Raw genomic sequence first — 20911 nt, 5'->3', positions numbered from 1 at the left:
CAGCTACCAGGGGACCAGTGTGAGTAGACTGGGTGCCAGCTGCTGGAGTCAGACCAGGGGTTTAGGAACCCCTTGCCACTGGCACCAGCTCCTGGGAGCCTGGGGTCCCAGCCCCAGTTCTTGAAGCCCGCAGGGACCTTGGGCAGTGCTGTGCTGCTGGACACAAGGTGTCCCTGGTACATGGGATGAGCTCTGGCAGCTAGGCAGAAAGAATCCCTGCAGCTATGTACAACATGCTTCAACTCTCACTTCCACTCAAATCTCTCGGAATTTAATTATCTTTTCCTGTACATATTTTATGTTGTAACTCCCAATATTTGTTATCTTCTTTCTACCCAACCCACCTGTACAGTTCTATCATGCTCCCAGAAGAAAGCAGGTGCAGTAGTTTTCTACTGAAATTCAACTTTGAAATCACAGATGCTTAAAATAGCAGCAGTTATTTTGCCCCTCCTTGAGATATTACTGATCAAGGAGGAAACATTTCAAGAAAGAAAATTAATTATGACTATGCATTCCCATTAAAAATACCACATATATTCCATTTGGTTTTCCCCAGACTGGTTCTTGAACAAAGAAAACTCCACAATAAATAATACTTTGAGAGGGATGCTTGTGCAGAAATGAGACAGCTATAAAAGCAAGATCAAATCTTTATCAGTACACACTAAAACACAACTATCCTAAAAAAAAGTAAGGGTGACAGAGAATTAAAAAAAAAAAAAAAATCTGTATTTATTAAGTGTTGAAGTTATTCCTAAATTCAGAACCAGCCATAAACCCTCCTCCTCAAGGTCTCCTGGTGGGGGGGTGGGTCTCAGGTGAGGTTCACAAGCTCCATGCTGGATCCCTACACAGCACTGTGTGCTGGGTGTGCAACTCTGCCCCCCTACACAAACAGTCCCGACAGCAATCACCCCATTGCCAAACCCATAGACTTTATTCCATGCAGAGGAGAGTCAGGGAAAGCTACACTTGCTTACTGAATGGAGTTTCTCCCTTGTACTTCTAGGGTTGGGGTGTTTGGGAGAAACAATACATCTTCTACTGCTTTCCACAGGCTTATCATCGAATATGTTACCTAAACTCAGGAAAGAGAGAGATGAGGCCAGTACAAGACTGTAATCCCCATCTTTTGACTTGGTCTAGTGGGACAACACCAGTTTTGGACTACCCCAGCCTCTGCCCACAGCAGTGCTCACACTCAGCCATCCCCCAGCACTTCACTGGCCCTTCAGTAAGGGTGCTGCACAAGCTAATGAGCCATTTGACATTTTAAAGATTTAATACGAGTAAAACAAAGTCAAACTCAAGTGTTTGCTTTCTGTGAAATGAGAAAACGTTGGCACAGCTCCAATAACTTTCACACAGCAGCTGCCAGAATGGATTATCTGTGATATACTGTCTGTCAGCTGGGTAAACCAAGAACACTTGAAAAGATTGTTTACTTTGTTTTAAGAAGAAATTTCAAGTAATTTTCTTGCAAATATTTGTACACAAGGATTTCAAAGCATCTCCCTCCCATTAATCCTCTGCAGGGCTCCAAACAGAACAAACTGTCATGTTTACACAGTGACTCAGTTCCAGGCTCTCTCTTGTGCTTTGTAAATGAGGGGATATGGGATTTTTCCCCTCATTCCTCTTGGCTTTCAAGTGCTACCAACATCACAAGAAAAAGGTCAGCATTCTCTTTCACGTTTCCCTTTGATGGGGAGAATGGCTGCAACTTCAAGATTAAGAATTTTCATGCCCACCAAGTCATGGTTTGAAACAGTATATGGGGATATCCTTTCTGCTTGAAAGATTTTTGTGGCCAAATAATAAACTAGAGCTCTAGAACCAGGACTTGGGTAAGCACAGATGTTACTGTTACATTCTGCTCTACTTTGTGTGAATAAAAGGAGGTTCCTCTCCTCAAATTCATCCTTTGGTCCAAGAAGGCTCTCTCTCTACAAACTTTGCCTTGCACAAAATCAATGCTCACACTGGTTTCTTTGAATTTGCTCATAGTACAATAAAAGGAGTATCTTGGCCTGGAAAAGAGAAGGTTTATGGAGCCACTCTCTTCAGCTTCTTAGAGGGTTGTTTTAGGGAATACACAATCAGAGTGTTCTCAGGGCACAGGAGAGGAAAAAAAGAAAAGAAAAAAAAAAAAAAAAAAAAAAAAAAAAAAAAAAAAAAAAAAAAGAGAGAGTCTCTGTTCATAACATGCAGCAGGGGAAATTCTGACCAGACATACAAAATATTTTCCTAGTGGGGGTAGTTAAGCACTGAAGGCTGCCCATGAACTTGTGAAATCACCACCCTTAGGGACATTCAAAGACTGATTGGACAAGTTCCTGAAAAACATAATCAAGCTTGGAAGTTAATTCTCTTTGAGCTGTGAATTGGACTAGGTGATTTCCAAAGGTCCCTCCAGCCTGAATTGTTTTGTGATTCTGTGACTCAGGTTAATTTACCTGAAGTAGCTACTGCAGGAGATAAGAGGCAAGACAACTTAATTCCAAGCAATTAAATGAAACCCTGAGTTAAAAATGTTGTTCTGAGTTCTCCCATTCCCTTCATCACAGAAAATTAACTGCTCCAGTGTTTTTCCAGCTCAACGGCAACAGCTTTCACTTGCTTCAAGACTCATATCTGATCAACACCAACACAAGGCAGTATAGAATGGATCTTTGCTGCAAACCAGAAATTATTCTTCTCTCTCACTCTGTCTACATTGCAACTGTGAAAAATTAAGTGACAAAATTTACTATAGTATGGGCAGGGGTCTCATCCATCCACCCACAGACAGAAATAAGCCTACTGTTCATTCAAAATTATCTTTGTGATTAGGCCTATTTTTTACCTCATTCATTTTACTTCCTCTTTTTATTACCTCTTTTAAGAGATTCAGTAGATGAGATTTCCAACAATTTACTGAATTTTGTATTGTAAAGAAGCAGAAATTTGAATGCAACTTTTGTACTTCCTTTTCTATGATAAAACACATACATACAATCAAGCCAACATATAATTGCTACAAAGTAAAATAAAAATGAGAAAAATTGAAGTCTGAGATTTAAGTTTTGGATTCTACAGGTCAGATCTATTCTGCAAGTCGAACTGATAACAGGAACTAAAACCAAACCAACCGTAATATTTAAAACAGGTTTCTTAGATAAACCTCAGCTCACTTGTGGAAATGGGTGAGAAAAAAAACCCACAGTAATTAAAAATACACTTAAAACAGGGAATGTATTGTATCAGCCCCACAGGCTTTTCTTAAGTGTTCAAGCCCAAGAAATTCACCCCAGAAGGGCAGCTGGGACGCACCTGACACATCGAGGAACGTCTGCGCGCGTCCCGTCCCCGCAGTGCTGGTGGCCACACACTCATAAAAGCCCTCGTCGGACACAGACACCTGGGCAATATCCCAGCTTATGCTGGATGATTCTCTGCAGGAGAAAAGGGCATTCACTGAATCTCTCAAGAAACCAAGAGCTACAGCAGCTTGGTTTCCTGATTGCAGACACAGGAGAGTTTCACAGTCATTAAGAAAATCAAATTGGATGTCACTTTATAGATGATATTTTCTCACAAGATTTTGCAGAATGTCCCACTTGCACGTCAAAAAATAAACGTTTAAGAAGTCAGCAGTTGTCACACAAAACCCAAAGGCAGTGTATTTGCTGTCATTCCCTCAGCTGCTTGTGCTCTGTTGTATTTCCGACCTGAGAAGACACATTCCTTGATGTCAGCAAGTTTCTGTGCAGAGCCAGTTCGTGGTACCAAGCCCATGCCTCCTACCCGCAAAGGCAACAAGGCCTCATCCTCCCACCTGAGCTTCCCAAAGTCACAGGTACAGGAATCCAGAGAACCACTGCAGGTTTCCTCTAGATCCCAGCAAGGCCAAGGCTGTTGGGCAGTAACACCATGTTGGTATCACACACAATGTGAAAGCAAGAAAGAAATAAAATTGTAGCTACCTAAGCTGCTTACATGTGCTTCAAAACAAACATTCTCAGTTTCTCATGATTCAAAACCACATTTTATAAACTCCTGGTGCTACAGACACACAGAGGACAACATAAATGAGCAAACCAATGGTTCTGCAGTGTCCCAGTGCTCCCCATGGCCTGTTGCTATGGCACATAAACAAAAAACTGATAAGCACCAAAATATCTGTGAGAGCTTTGGCAAGTCATTGCCACATTACAGGAAAACACTACATTAATGACCCCTTTGTTTGTCTGAATAGATTGATTTATCAGCCCTTAAAGGATACAGAAGGAACAAGAGACTTGGAATATGCATGGGAGTTCAATGCTGTAGCACCATTAGACAGACAATCCAACCACACCACAAATGAAAACAGTGTATGGTGACCTTAAATGGCTTCCTATTTGTTCCCTCTTACTTCATACTTACTCCAGATAACCTAATATATCATACTTCAAATCTATGACATTTCCCAATGCAATGCTGGCACATGGACATGGCAGCAACTGCCGGCACTAAAGAAAAAGGTGGTGTTTCTTCCAAATAATGAGTGAGAAACTCCACTGTTTCATGGAAAGTATGTTAAAAGTGAAGTTAGGCAATCCTGTTCTGCTTCCTTCCTGACTCATGCTACACACCAGATGTCAAACATGGAAGCCTTGAGAACAGAAGCACAAAGGGAAATGTGCCCAGTGGGGTGGAACAGCTTGGAAAAACAAAGACCTGTGGTGGACTATTAAAGAAAAATTTAAAATATGAAACAACATTGGCAGCAAGGACTAACACATGGCTCAGGGCATCTACTCCACACATGGGCATTGGGTGAGGAGCTGTAACTGCACACAAGTCACAGCACTTGTCAGGGGATAAAACAGCACATTCTAGCACCACCATTACCTTCCAATTTCATTTTACTGTACATACAAGCTGCTGATTGAGCTGTTTGTCTGGGCAGCTGGGGAACTACAAACATTCAAACTCCAAAGCCCAGATGACTCCCTGGTTCTCAGTCACTGCAGAGAGCACAGTGGTGCTTGGGTTGTGACAGACCTCACCTCCTGGACACCTCCACCACACTGCTCCAGACCCAGCTGAGAACGCACCAGCAGAAGGCTGTGGCTCACAGGGAAAAATGAAACCTATAATTTCACTTTCTAGCACATGGTTTGGAGGGATCTATTCTGCATGGTTTACTAGACTTGAATAGCAACCACAAGTATCAGTGGATTATGAGTGAAATTTTTAATTATCATGATTGTTGTTTTGATTAACAACATTAATTGCCTTTCTCGTCAGAATTGAATGTCTTATTTTTGCGGTTTCTAATCTCTGCAGGATTGGTGGGATCTGCTATTTATAATACAGAATGAATTGTAAAGACACTCTAGTGCTCAGTTCCCACTGATTCCCCCCTGGAATGAGGTGCTCAGCTACGGCTCTTGACCTCCTATATCAGGCTGGTCAAAAATGCACTGGAATATTAAGCAAAATCCAAATTTTTTTACTACACTACCACAGGATGCAGAAATGCAGAAAGACAAAGCTGCTACAATTTTACAAAAATTTCTTCTTCCTAACATACGTTATTCATCTAAAATTAGGAATTATTATTGCAGCTGATAGTATCTCTGGAACCAAAGTAAAAAAAGTATTCAAATTGCAAAGTCTGTTCTCCTCATGAACCCTGAACCTGCAGTCATTCTAAGGGCACTTTCACATAGACAACTGTCACAATAGAAATATGATACTCAACTTGTAAACTATTTAGGTTTTGAAAAAAATATTAAAACAGTTGAGCAAAGATATCTCAACACCAAAACAAAACTCATTTAATGCAGAGGAATACTAGAGTTCAAATCTGGACTGAACTACTAAGCTGGACAAACCCTGCCTAGAACTTCACTACAAATACGAGGCAAACAAGCCAAGCTCAATTAGATCCTATTTAACTGTGACCAACAATATTTGGCTTGAGTTATGTTTTGTTAAATTAACTTGGATAATGCATTCATTCATAATGACAGCTCTGTAACAGAAAAAAGAAAAACGCAGCCGAATCAGTGGTGCTGGATGTGCGAAGAACAAGGAGAAGCGTGGAGTTTGATACCTAAGGAACAGAAAACATGACACAGCAGCCCAAGTACGTGCTCTGCTGGGGCTGACTATGTGCCACTGGCACCTCATCCAAACCCAAACCACACCAAGCTGCAGCATTTCCCACTGCCAACAGTACACAGGGGAGCTGCAGGATGAGCTTACTTGGGTATGCAATACCTGCTGGGGAGTGCAGAATTTAGTCTGCTCCTGAGGTGCTTTGGGCTGCACAGGAGGCTGCTGACACTGTTTGCTAGTGCACACTTCCCTTTTGGTTTTCACAAACAGAATTAAAAGGAGCACCTTAGGAGTATTTTTACTAATTTACCTTTTTATTATTATTCTTCTGTCACCCTACAGAGAAAGGGCGCACAATTCTTTTTCTATACTGGAATCTGAAGAGCCTTCTGGTACATACCACATAAATATGTTATTTTGAGAGATTTGCTGAAGATGAAACTTTCTAGGGCAGGTCATAGGGCATACTTCTATGGCATCCATGAAAGGCATTAAAAATCAAACAAATTAATATATGCCCAGTCCTCTACATATCACTGGGGCCAGAGTGAGGGGTGTGTTTAATAAACAAAGCTAGTTACCAATTTTGTATAACTTTTAAAAATGTAGATTAAAACCAGTTGCCCTCTAGACTTTTAGACCCAATTTATCATAATTTCAGAGCACACATCTGAGGGGAATCTAGGCCAGAACCTTAAAAATCCCATCACATGTACAGAGTGTACACCCTCCTCTATGTATCATATATAGATATATCTCTATATATATAAATATTATCAATATATCCATAAAATACAGCTTTCCTGATGAAGAGAACCAAAAATTACAGTCTGGAAGTAGCAGGATGTAGAGACAGCACATGGCAGTAAATAATAACAGAAATCATAAGCTATAAATAGGAAATGAAGCAGCATTGTGAAAAAAGTAAGTGAAAAAAAAAAGTAAGGTCACTACTTACTTGAAGAATTGATCCACTCCCAGTTTTACTCCATTTTTAGTAAAATGCTGAGTAAAAGGTATAAGGCTTTCAACATGGCAAGGAACAGAGCCTGGCTGTAAATAATATCCTGGAGTCTTCATGGGCATTGTAACTTTGGGGGCATCTGAAGAAAGAAAACGTTCCCCACAAAGTATATTAACAGCTACTAACACACATCCTAGCCTTTCTTTTTATTAAAAGGAAGCTCAGTTTCTGATAAAGCCCCACTTGGTAGGTATTCACCATCATGAACTACAGACAGAACTTTGGAAGGAAACAGCACAGAAAGTACTTGCATAAGGTATAAAAGCATACAAGATCTCAATTTTAACTGATTCAGATGAGACAAATGAACAGTCAACTCAAGTGAAAATCACTTACCAGGAGTAATACTAGAAAACAAAACACTTGAAACTCTCTGAAAAAGATAGTCATCCTTGTCATAGCCTGTTATTTTAACAAAAAAAGCTTCATCTGGTGGAATGAAGTCAGAAATATTCCATAGTCCATAGGGCCTTCTGTCAGGATAGTATTTCACAGGCAAAGTCTTAAGGAGTTCCCCTGTAACACTCAGAAGTTCCAGTCGGTCTACTCTAGCTGGAAGCAGGATCCCTGTGGTATTCAGCAGCATGAAGGTAGGAATCCCTAGAAAAACAGAAAGATGCTATTTAAAGTGGTAAAGAAAACAGGTAACTAAAACATGAAAGATTAAATTCCATCTGCATGGCTCACTACCCCATGAATGCAGCATTCAGCTCCAGTCCTTACCTACTCAGTAGGAAGAGGCTAAATTGTGCTGAACTGAGCTCTGCTTATTAGCTGTGAGGAGACCCAGCTGGGGAGAGTTTAAATTACTGATTTCCAACAGGTGTTTCTGAAATAGCAGCTTCTTTATTAACTCCTCACCATGCCCCTGGGCCAAGGCCTTTTTCTGAAGCTCCAAAAATAACAGAAAAAGCACTGCAATTTTGAGGCATAGTTAAAAATATCTGTATTTATGTCGCACAGATCCAAAGCCCTCCCAGGCACCGACCCACAGCATCCCTTTAGTTATCACAAAGCTCATCATAGAGCTCTACTCGATTTTGGGGGCCTGAAGCTATTTAACATGGGCTACAGTGGAAACAAACCTTGCACTGGCCTGCTGGATGTTTTTTTAAAGTCCAAGGTGGGCTTCCTGGAGAAGCCAGCCCGGAAGTCGATGGTGCTGAGCCCCGTGATGCGCACAGAGTGCCTCCCGCTGCTTGAGGTCTGCAAAACAGCCAGCACATGGGATCAGCGCTGCAGGGACCGCACAGAGGCTGAGCCAGCCACTGAGCTCAGGGACTGACTGCTGCACGCTTAACAGCAGCACACAGGAGCCTCACGGCTGAAGCTGTAAGGAAAATCATTTGCCTTCACATCCGGACCCTACAGTTGTGTCAGCAAAGACAGCCAGTTTGTCTCGGACATAAATCACACCAACAAACCAACAACTCCTCGCCACGTGCCAGTGCCGGCAATGGGAGTGGTCTGGGAGTTAGGACCTGACCATTACAAACTCTGCTAGGAAATGGTGAGTGAACCAGAGCTCAACAAAAAAAATCTATGCATTAAAGGTGCTTCTCTTCCCCAGTGAAGGGGAAAGCAGAGGGTGCACAGGTACCTCTCCCCTCTGGTCTATACCCTTGTACCCTCACCTTGTCGTTCTGCTTCCATCAGCAAAAAACAAATCAGAACAACCCCCACCCATCCATCACCCTTGAACAGCCTGAGCTTCATGTTCTGGAGAGTACAGCTGCTTTGATACAAGTCTTTCATCTTAAAGAAGACAAATCAAAGTAATTTTATGTTACTTCCTATGATTCTAGGCAGAGAAAGGTCAAGTGCTACTTGCCAAAGGTGCAGAGGAACCCATGGCTTTTCCTCCTCACCTACTCCTACACCCTTCAGGTATCTGGAAGCTTCCACTGAGCATTCACTGGAATTTTACCTGATCCATTCTCAAATTCCTGCAGCTCTCTGGAAGAGAGGTTACTCCAGAGTAACCCCCCCTCTGCCACTGCTGCATGAGAGTATCAAATTAAACAGTTGTTTCTCATAACAGCCTTGGGACAGGCATTAGACACCATGACAAATCAATTATCAATCTGATTAAAACAATGTATTTCCTTCTATTTAGTTAGCCTTTCACCTCAGAAATAGCACCACTAAAGCCTTTTTTATATAAGCCAGCTGTTAACAATATGAAGAAATATTTAATTGTGCCAAACAACTCAAGGTATCAAGCATTAATGGCCAGTTAAAATTTCATACATTCAGTGATAAAGTTATGTTTTTATAGCTTGGTGCATCTGTATAAGGAGTTTATGGCGTGAATAAAATTTTCACAAAGCTTAAGACTTAAGTCTTAAAATCTTTGGGTAAATAAACCAAGCCAGTGACTAAGGCCGAGTAAACAATCCACAGAAAAACATACTGGGAAATCATTTCTCTTTGTGAATTACTCAGACCTTTGGATATTTCTAAGTTTTAAGGCCAGAATAACCTTATAAAATTTTACCGTTTTCTAATAGCAACAAAAACATCTCTCACTGTCATGTCTAGGAGCTGAGGGTCTTCAGGCAAACACCACGAGTTAGTTTTATCACACAGGACTGCTTTCCAATTATTATCTTTAGGTGTCTTCTCTTTATTTGTAGTTGAACATGGATTACACAGACTGTACATTAGTGTTTCCCCTCCCAGGTTGCATGAGTATAATCAAAAGAGCAAATAGATATTTGTGAAAGATGCCTTCCTGTCTCGCAAACAAATCAAAAATTTGTCCAAAATACAGGTATCTATGAAGAAATGCATGACCTGGCTTGCTTATAAAATTTAGATTGAAATATTTCAATTACATATTCAAGAGATTTTCTTGATTTCTTTTTTAACTCAAAATACATCAATTTGAATGTATGTTTTTATCCATGCTCTCCATGGAGCTGGAGACAGCATTATGCCGAGCTTAGGAAAAAAACCAAAAAAACAAAAAACCTCCCAACCCCAAAAAAACCTCCCAGCAGTTGCAGCCAGGCACGAGGGGACTGTTCTAATTTTTAACAGGCCATTGGGTTGTCTCTGTACTGGAGTTTTCAGTACTTTTGGTCATAGAATCATGGAACTGGAAGGGACCTTAAAAGGTCACCCAGTGCCACCCCTTGCCATGGGCAGGGACATCTTCCACTAGCCCAGCTTGCTCCAAGCCCTGTCCAGCCTGGCCTTGGACACTTCCAGGGATCCAGGGGCAGCCACAGCTTCTCTGGGCACCCTGTGCCAGGGCTTTCTCAGCCTCACAGGGAACAATTCCTTCCCAATAGCACATCTATCCCTGCCCTCTGGCAGCTTAAAACCTTTCCCTCTTGTCCCATCACTATCTGCCCATAGAAAAAGTCCCTGTCCCTCATTTGATAAGCCCCCAGTCCTAGACAGACATTCAAACAATTCTTCCCAGAGCTGCTGAGCTCAACATGCTTTTGTAGCTGCAGGTCTGCCGTTCTGCAGCAGGATCAACAGCTTCCCCCAGGGCTGTGTGTGAATTAATGATCCTTTTCAAAGCACCTCTGTGCTTAGGGCAGGGACAATGCACAGCAGGATCCATTCAGCACTGCCTATAAAGTGCCTCACCCGGGTGCCTTCCCCTCCAAAAATGACTATAGAGTATTTACACTGCTACAGTAGAATAGTTCAGTCAGAAAGTATCTACACCAGTAGGATTGGTTTAGGAAAGCTGGGATCATGCAGCTTTACCTACATAAAGAGGTACACCCCAATATTAAATACAAGATCACAGGACATTTACTGTAACACAGACTCAGCTGTGAGTATCTACGGTAAATAACACAGCAAATCCTTATACAACCCCCTTATATGCTACAGGACAATCATACATGAGTTCTGCAATAACTTTACCTTAATTGTCCATGTTCCAGGCTCTGGATCTTTGACATTTACTACCTTTGCAGAGTTGTGGATATTTAGTAATTCATTCAGTCCTGATCCCTTACTGAGCTGCTTGCCTGAAAAAACAGAAACAGGAAGTAAATACAGGACAGAGAAAACACATTGTTGCTTAAAAAAAACCCAGAGAGTAAATACAATATTGTTGCTTGATACCAATGTATTTCTGATACTTGACTTACTCACTACTTAGCAGTCAATCACATTTACAACAGTCAAAATTCCCTGTAATTCTTTGACAGAATACTGAAAATGTTCATTTATATGTGGGTGGTTGCATGTAGAAATTGGCTCTCTAGAGAAGGGTTTTTCTCCCTCAAGGCTGACCCTGAAGAATCAGCCCTAAAACACACTGGCTCTTTCACAGCACTAAAGGGAAAGAGGAAGTGGAGACTGGGATGTCCCAGTGCCCATTTTCAAAACCTACTAGATGTGCCTTGAGTAATTTCAGTGAAACCCTGTGGATTTAGATGCATGGAGCTGATCTATGAGAAAGGCCAAAAAGAGGTGGGGTCACAACTTCAGAGAAGCCTGACACTTGCACCCAGGACGGTGTGTTGTGATGGCTTGAACACAGACACTGAGCAAATCTCTTTCCTGCAAACAAGAATGCCTCGGTGCAGGACAGACCAGACCCTATTGCAGGGAACCCATCCCGGGCATAAAATATTTCCACGCTACTCAGAATTAGGTTATATCCTTAGGCAAAAGTCATTCAGAGGATAAAAATATGATCTGAATTTATTTCTGGAGTGATGTTCCAAATTCCTAAGGCATCAACATAATAATAAACAACAGATTTGTTCAAAATAGCTTCAATTACAAATTAGCTCCAAATCTGTCACTGCATTCTGCATCACACACTGGAGATGGGCAGGGGAGACAGGTTTAGTTCTGAGTGTTTTCACAGTTCAAAAAGCCAGACCATGGTTGAACTTCCCTCACATAAAACCCCACCATCATGTACAACCCTTAAATGATGGTTCAGGGAATACAAAAACAGATGAAAGGCCAAAGTGTCCAGCAATCCAAAATGAAAGGACAAATAGTAACAAAGAAGATGGAAGTGAGATGAAGCGGACAGAATAAGAAGGTTTTCCAGTTTCCTCCAAGTGAAAAAAAGACATGGAATGTTGGGAAAAAAAATAAAACATTAAAAGGGATTTTTCCTTCCCTTTTCTCACTATCACAAAAGAAAATATAAAGTACTTCACCTAAAGGATTACGAATCTCCATTGCTGGCGAAGGACCACTCAAGGACACTGTAACTTCCTTCAGGCTGGGATCAAAAGGGATCTGCCAAGTATTTACAGCCATGGACAGATGGTCTGTAGACAAGAGATGCACTTTGGAGGCTTGAACTGCTTCTTCAACCCATTTTAACACCTAGAAGAGAAAAGAACAGTTGTTACTATACTGTCAGCACTACTGGCTGTTGAAATATTTTCTGCTGAAATGCTTGTCTCTACTGTCTTGTAGAGATTCCATATTGATTTATTTTTAAAATTGTGAATACTTAAAGGAAATGCAACTTGCTAAAAGATACTAGCAAAATCATGGTCAGCATGGTGCTTAAAGGAATACATAAGCACACCTGGATACATCTCTACACAACAACATGTACATTTTAAAAGGAGTTAGGGATACAAACCTGTGGACATTTCTGGTCATCAATTATTAGCAGCATGAAGCAACAAGGAAAATTTTCTCCAAATGTACTGAGTAATTGCTATCTATGGACTTTTTCAGGGTTTTTTTTCACCTAAAACGCTTAATACAAATTACTGTTAGGCAGAGGCGGGACTGGAGGGGAGCATGTCTCTGGAAGGTATGTCCCTGCAGGGCACGGAGGCTCCCATACCACACACAGAATGGCAGCCCATGGGAGAGCCCACAGTGAAGGAGAAGAAGGGTGTGAGGAGGAAGAGCAGCCAAGAGAAACCTGTGCGTACTGACCACAACCCCATTCCTGGTGGCACTGGGGAAGGGAGAAGGAATCGGGAGAAGTTGAGTTGGGCAAGTGAAAACAAACGTGTTCCTATCTGTCTTTGCTTCCCACTGCCTGAAGGAATAACTGAATATCTATTTTAATTGGCAACAAATTCATTTTCCTTAAGTCAACTTTGTATTGCCCTCAACAAAACTGGTGATTTCCCTGTCTTTATCTCAACCCAGAACCCTCAAACCATTTCTCCTCTGCAAGGGGTGAGTGAGTGACTGAGAGGAAGCTTGACAATCAGCCAAGGGAAACCCACCACAACCAACCCAACTTCCCCGGAAACACACCTGGTTTGTCAAACTATATGATTTTGCATCACCTCTGTACATCCCAGAGCTGCAGCATATTTTTTAAATCTTAGTGAAGTAATACTAGGTTTGTGTAACAATGTGAATGTGACTCACAATAATACTGAACTGTGATTTTAAGCTGCAGTTGACCATGGTGGCATTGAGAAACATCTTGTAAAGGACAGCAGTCTTTTGATTATGTCAGTTCAAGACTTGGAAACCGACAATAAACCAACCTGGATGTGCTACCCCTCAGTACTGGGGAGCTCCAGAGCAAGTCCTTCAGCCTAGGACTCAATTCAACACATTGCCCAAAAGAACCACATTCCCCTGGTTTATTGTGCATTACTTGCCTACTTTACCATTTAAAAAATGAATATATGCCACAGGTTTGCATGTGAGATGATTTTGTGATAGAAACTAGATTCCAGCCTCCTGTAAAAGTGTATGTTATAGTATGAATGCCCAGCAACATTCGTGCAAAGATGAAATAAGTTTAAGTAAGTGAAAGATGTCATTGAAAGCACATTTGAAATGGTGGGAGCAGGTTTTCATCAATGATTCCCCGTCCACTCTTGGGAATCACACTTGAGTCGTGCTGAGTGAGCACAGGGTGAGACAGCGCTGACCAGGTGTCCCCTCGCCAAGGGTGTGCACCAGCCAGGTGCTTGGGCATGTTTACAGAACAACACACCCAAAAACTCACAGTAAAATTGCCTGTGCTGCTCAAAGCTCTGCAGTAACATGGCCCAAGAGAGAACTGGGGTTTGTGCAACAGCTGGTGACACCAGCTAAGGAGCAACGTGTGTTTGCTTTAGACAAGACTGGAACAGGAATCACAAGGCTTCAAAAAGATCCAACTCATTTAAGTTCTACTTTGGAAATTATACATCTGGGTCCAAAAATGCTTCCAAAGAAATTTCAGTGTTCTACTCCCAGTGGGATGAGCACGACACTTTTTTGTATGAGGTATATGGAAAAGTTGCCATTTAATTCCAGGATCTCACCTCCACAGGTAAGTTCTTAAATGGATTGTAAAATTCAATAAACCCATATGAACTTCAGTTTCTGAGAGTTTTTCAAGATCAAAACTGAAAATGGAAGGCAACAGAACAACCCAGCTGTCTGCAGTCTGGCAGCAGCTTGCTTGTGTAAGTTCAATAGGCAATTCTGGGAGATCCATTTCCCAACCCTGTCATTCCAAAGAGGTTTGCAATACTGCTGTAACACTGGTTTAGAAGTAGGGTTTTTTTCCTCTGGGACCTCTACAGAAAGGCCCCAAAACAACAGCAGCTTTTATTGTTCTGCCAAAATGTGACGTGATGAATATTATTAGAGGGGGAAGGGCAAATACAGCAATGATTTATAACATTTCCCCAGAAAATTTGCTCTTGCAACCTGCCCTGCTGTCAGGTCATTTCTTGGAATGCATGCTGAAACCTGGAAAATCTGTGGAGCATGGTCTCTATTCCCATTTGTTTATTCTGGGACTCAAGAATATTTCTCAAGCAGTCAAAGCAATGGGATTTCAGATTAACTGTTTCATTGCTAAAGTAAATTTAGGTTCACACTTGCACCCAAAGAGGAAAAATATTCTAATAATGTTTTTAAATGCACATCAAAAAATATAACTGAGACAGTACATGAGAAAATAATACTGTAAAAATAAAACATGAATTATATATTTAACTATAACATTTATGAAAACCACACGACTGAAAAGTTTTAGTGTTGGATCTCAAGCTCTTCAAAGTTAGGAACCACAAGAACTAAGCCTGTGTGCTTTCAACTGCCTTTCAAAAGCCCTTCTCCAGTTGCTTTATGACAGACCTTATGTACATGACCATAGTTTATTTTGTTTCCAGAGACTCCAAATTCCATAGAAAACAGAAAGACCAGCTGCAACTATTTGTTTTTCCTTTCTTTGTTTGGCATTCACTGTACATTATGTATTGTCAGAATACAAGTATTCAGCTGCTTCTCCCATGAAACCATTCCTCTTTTTTCTATGAAAATGGAAATATCTGTTTGGGATGAGGGAGAAGAAAAGGCAAGAAAGAGAGGTATGCAAGAAACCTTCATTCTATACCGTAATTTTGAACTTCTGACTTTGTCACTGCATTGTATCCTCGAAAAGCAGTAGAGGGGCCATTTACACCTTTAACTGAGTGAAACAAGACTTCAAATTGTTTCCTCTGCAGTATCATCCAAACACACACTGGTCATACTCAGCAGGGACCTGTAACACCATCTCAAGCTGTGTTGGTGTAACCCTTGGGCTGCCATCCTCTGGGAGGACCAAGAGTCAGCAGAAATGGGATCTTCTCCAGTGGAGACCTCTGTTTACAGCAGAGCACTCATGAGTGAACACCACTAGACCCCATTTCCTGTGATCTTACAGATGATACCCTTCAGCATCTTCCCCACAATAAAAACCCCTTTTGCACTATCCTGTCACCAGCCTTGTCTTCAGTCCACTCTCAATCTCGTCTCATCCACAGCACTCCTTTCATTCACAGGCCTCTCATCCAATTCTCATCCAAACGCTCTTTTTTTTTTACCATATAAGTTCATCCAGCTTTCAAGTCACTCAACAACATCCCCTTCTTCCATCAAAGTCAAAGCTGTGCCCCCCTGACATTCTCAGTTCTCCTCCCATGAATGTTCTGGATAAGGAGGATCCATTTCTACTTATTTTAAAAATCAGGAAGAAAGGTTTATTTTTAGGCAGTCTAAGGACAGGAATTTTTCTGTTCTGACAGAAAAGTTAGAAATAAGAAAAATCATGGGTTTCAACACTAAAATAAATGGAAAAAGACCACTCACCAGCTCAGTCCTTGTGAGCTCCCAGCTCTATCCACAGTGATCAGTCCAGTTCATCAGACACAGGAATGACTCATTTTTGCCACAAACAATCAAAATTACCTAGAGACAAGACCTGAACTGCCAGTGACTAATAGATCTCCACTATTTTCCACAGTGCCGTATTAACACTCTGCTGATCATCATAGTTCATCTCAACACCCCCTCTGGCACAAGTACAAACCTCTGGGCATCACAACCATTTACAGGAATTTCCCTACAGAAGGATAATTAGGTGTGGTGTAATGTAACTTCAGTTCAAGTCAAAATGAGTACCTTTTGGAAAATGGACACAGTTATGAAAATAGAGAATCTGCTCCTAACAGGGAACTTAACCCTTGTTTGATGCATATTCTCAATGTGATAACAGAACCCAAGGGAAGGGCTGGAGCTGTGCCAGGGAGGGTGAGGCTGCAGATCATAAAAAGGTTCTTTCCCCAGAGGGTGCTGGGCACTGTCCAGGCTTCCCAGGGAATGGGCACAGCCCCAGGGCTGCCAGAGCTCCAGGAGCATTTGGACAATGCTCCCAGGGATGCAGAGGCTGGCATTGTTGGGGTGTCTTGCAGATTCCAAAGATCCCCTCCAGCTCAGCATATTCTGTGATTCATTTAAATTTCAAGCAATTATTGCAAATTAAGCCCTGAGTTTACAAAAGCAACCAGAGAAATCTCACCCTAAAGAAACACTTTTCAAAACCAGGACTTCAATGCTTTGATATAGCACTTTGATAAAGGCTTCCCAAGACACTGGCAACAAAGTTTCATAATATTATGATCCTAAAATGGTTTGTGTTGGAAGGAACATAAAAGCCCATCTTGTCTCACTCCCCTGTCATAAGGACAACCTTCCAATAGTCCAGGTTGTTCAAGCCCCAGCATGGGCCTTGAACACTCCCAGGAATGGGGTCTAAATATTATTATTTATCTAATTCACAAAAATCGCAGGGAGTTTGTAAAAATAGGACCTTCATTCCAGACTCTTAGATGAGCTACCTTCATCAGATAAGTGGAGATAATATGTATTTCATGCTTTGCTGGGCTGAACCCAACACAACTTTGTCAATTATTAATAATTTCGACCAAGTTAATTGCAGTTATTTGAAATTAGAACATGTTCTTCAGAAGTAAAAACTAAGAGACTGGGTTTTCATAGTCTCAGTACACAAGCACTGGATCTTTATCAAGCACTGTTTTGCTGTGTTTCCTTGTATCTAGCTTAGAATATTGCTTCATTCTGCACTTAATGCTCAAAGGGCAAGAACAAGAGGAATGGTTTGAAACTTTATATACTAAAAATAGCTTTGTTTGGGGTTGGGGGGGGTAGAATAATCAAAATGTTTTAACAAAACAAGTCGTTGGTTTGGCAGGGTACTCGGCAGGGACTCTAGCTATTCCCTAATCCCCAATCCAGCATTGGCTGTCTCTGGGTCCACAACGGTGAGTGTGCTTCAGCATTTATAAACTGCATTCTTTACACATCATCAACTCCTCAGAGAAAAAGGAGGGCAAGTTCGGTTGTTTGATTGCTGCTGAATCCTGCCTGAGGGCTATCCCATAAACAGCAGATGAGATCTCTGCTAGATATCCTGTTTGTTTGCATCCACCCACTGGTGGATGTGCTTCTTGGAATCAATGCTGATCCAGAACTGAAACCACAAAGAAGGTTTTACTGGGGATGGCAGCAATTTGGTCAACTCATTTTCACAGCCATTTGGCACAGACACAGATTTATGTAAGATCAATAATCACTACAATTGCAGTTTCTGGATTTGGCTTTAACACAAATTGTTCAGCAGTTATTGTGGAAGACTTCTGAAAGTGATTTAGGGTTTGCTTTTTTCCACCTTAGGCAATCTCTCACACTGTTTAAGCATCTCCTTCCAGTGGCCACGGGCTGTATTTTTCCCTCCTTCTCAAAAAAACACTGCAAAAATATCACCTACTGATTTCACCCTCTGCTCTTGTGCAGAGGTGGTGAGGCCCTGGTGCAGGGTGCTCAAAGAAGCTGTGACTGCCTCTGGATTCCTGGAAGTGTCCAAGGCCAGGCTGGACAGGGCTTGGAGCTACCTGGGATAGTGAAAGGTGCCCCTGCCCATGGCAAGGGGTGGAATGAGATGATCTTCAAGATATCTTGTAACCCAGGACATTTTACAATTTTACAATTCTGTGTTTATTTACTCATGGAGCTGGAAAGGGGTGAAAGCAGCTACTGAACCCTCCTGCTTAAAACCTTACTCAAAATTCCAAGACAGTCTATCCTTTCAGGCAGAAGCTGGTGTTCTTAGAAACAGGGAAGTGCCAAGTTCAGAAAGCAGCAGCAGCCAGCCAGGAAAGCAGCTCGTGCCAGCTCCACTCCAGAACGTGGTGCTGTCTAGCACCTACAAATGGCTTTACCTGCTCACTCCACGTCCCAAAAGCAGAAGAAAACAAACCCACAACAATCAAACCAAACCTTTACCCTAAAACCTCAGTCCTGGCAAAGAGCATTCCCCACAGGCAGTATAAGAGGGTCACAGAATTGGTTGGTTTGGAAGGGTGCTTAAAGACCATCTCATTCCATGATGATCCCTTCTGTATCAAGGGATTTCATGGAGTGGCACAGAGAAGTTTTACCCTTTATACATAATAGCAAAATGCAGGCCAGGAACAGACCAAACAGGTAATTTCTTTTCTTCCAAATTTTAACATAGCTTTTGGGGGATAAATCTTCTGGGAAGTTTCTCCTTTTGATCACATTCACATCACTGCCAATAGCTTCTATCATTTCCAATGAGACCTTCAATTTTTCTAGGCAACAGCTGTAGAAAAATGCAATTTATCCCCAACATCTATTTTTGTCCAAATTTTAGGACAGAAAGAAGAAGGAACAAACCAGGGTAAATTTTTGTTAAAAAAACTCAGTTGGTTATTGCCTACACAGGGAATTCAATGGGGAATGTTTACAACATTTATAAACAATTCCAGCTCTCCAGATAAATACCATGTGATTCTACCTCTCTCCAAACTGTTTTCTCATGCACTTCTGAAGTTTCATTTCTGTCTGAGACTCACTGAAGTTCCCAGAGCAAAGAGTCATTCATGGCTGTGGGTCAGGAACCACAGCTACCAAGAGGACAGCAGAGGTGGCAGAAGTATTGCAGTGATAACCTAAATTAAAAAGTTACTTCCATGACTCTGGGAATAATGGAAACCTGAGAGTTCACACTATCTGGCCAATGTGGGCGACATTTTTCTCCAGGCTAAGTAGCAGTCCTTTGCTCACTCACAAAATGCTCATTTAAAGCTAAACATGTGCTCTTGTTTTGAGCAGAAAAGCCACTAGGCTATGCAGAGCCCAGAACTGCTCCTTTTTTTAAAGGCTCTTCTCCTGGAAGCCTTCTGGCACAGGCAGAGGGAAGCTGGGGAGCTTCTGGTGAGATGTGCCACTTCACACTTCCCTAATGTCAACAAAAGTCACAGAATTGCATCCTGATATAGAAGATGGAGAAAGGAAGGAAGGGAAAGGTGGAACAGAGTCCACATACTAAGACCAGAACACTCAGCAGTTCCCCTTCTGCTCCCTAACCCACCATCAGGTGTCTTAAAGATTTACACTATAACTCTTGCCTCATTTTCTTTATCGATTGCAAAACTCCAGCAAATTACCTCATTAACTTGTTTTTTGTCCAAGTGAAAAACTTGACCAGAACTTGTTGAAGCAATTTCTTCATAGACCTTGTAACCAATATGATCCCTGTCATCACAGTCTCCAGTCAGCACAAATACCACCTGGATTAAAGAAAAATCAGTGAATCATTGCACACAGAGGTGAAGAAAGCATTGCTGCGTCAACATTAAGGCAAGACAACAGAAGAATGTGTCAGCCAAGGTAGGTTTGTTACTCTGCATGGACAGAGGCATTGCACTCAGTAATGATGGAAAAAGCAATGCAGAAGAAAGGAACAGACAAAAATCCCTTTAAAAGTCAATCAGCCCTGACATTCACATAATACTTCTAGAACAACACCAAAAAATCCACATAGGTGATAAGCTGCCAAAACCACATATACTGGTAGAAGATTCAGTCGCATTATTTAATTCAGAATATTCCACTATGTTTTTCCTTAACCAGATCAGTTAACTCTATTAAAAAAAAAAAAAAATCCTTAGAATGCAGTATTATGGTCCCTTGTGTAAAAAGATTTCACTGAGTTTCACACAGGAGAATTCTACCCTTTATCATTGAGAAAACAGAGCATTAAACACACAACCCAGCTGGGAATGCAAATCCCCTCAGTACCTGTGACTGTTTCTGTTGGATGAGTTGAAGCACTTCATGGGTCAGCCTGTAATCCTTGGATCGGGCGTCAGTAAATACATAGATGAATGAGCCAGGCAGGGAAATTTCTAGAGCAATCTTTATTGCCCCAATGCTCATCTCTGGACAGTCTCCACCACCCTGTTCACAAGAAGAAATAAAACATAACTTTTTTTCTTTAAAGAAAAAAAACCCATACAAAATAAGTGACTTTCTTTTGGGACATTCAAGACAGATACTTTCTCAGCCTCTAATCATTTATTCACCTTTTCCACCCTACGGATTTTATGGTTTCTGCAGAGTGCTGTCACACACAAGCAGCAACTGCAACAATTCCAAAGGGAAAATAAAGTCAAAGGAAGAGCCCTGATGCTGGCTGGTGTCACGGTCACTCTTACCCATGTTGTCCTC

General features: G+C 41.5%; 1 protein-coding gene across 1 annotated transcript in view; it reads right to left on the bottom strand.

Annotated features, from left to right (window-relative positions):
• HMCN1 (hemicentin 1) overlaps positions 1–20911 on the bottom strand; it is a 166877-nt gene that overhangs the window by 111114 nt on the left and 34852 nt on the right. The window contains exons 3-10 of the mRNA XM_040072701.1: positions 20483–20641; positions 19849–19971; positions 12268–12439; positions 11006–11112; positions 8203–8323; positions 7454–7717; positions 7052–7196; positions 3316–3437 (exon numbers count right to left, since the gene is read on the bottom strand). Coding sequence (XP_039928635.1) covers positions 3316–3437; positions 7052–7196; positions 7454–7717; positions 8203–8323; positions 11006–11112; positions 12268–12439; positions 19849–19971; positions 20483–20641 — 1213 coding nt within the window. The remainder of the gene's footprint in view (positions 1–3315; positions 3438–7051; positions 7197–7453; positions 7718–8202; positions 8324–11005; positions 11113–12267; positions 12440–19848; positions 19972–20482; positions 20642–20911) is intronic.

This window comes from Hirundo rustica, chromosome 9 (assembly GCF_015227805.2).
Source record: "Hirundo rustica isolate bHirRus1 chromosome 9, bHirRus1.pri.v3, whole genome shotgun sequence".
Classification (NCBI taxonomy): Eukaryota; Metazoa; Chordata; class Aves; order Passeriformes; family Hirundinidae; genus Hirundo; species Hirundo rustica.
This window is presented reverse-complemented; position numbering and strand designations above follow the sequence as displayed.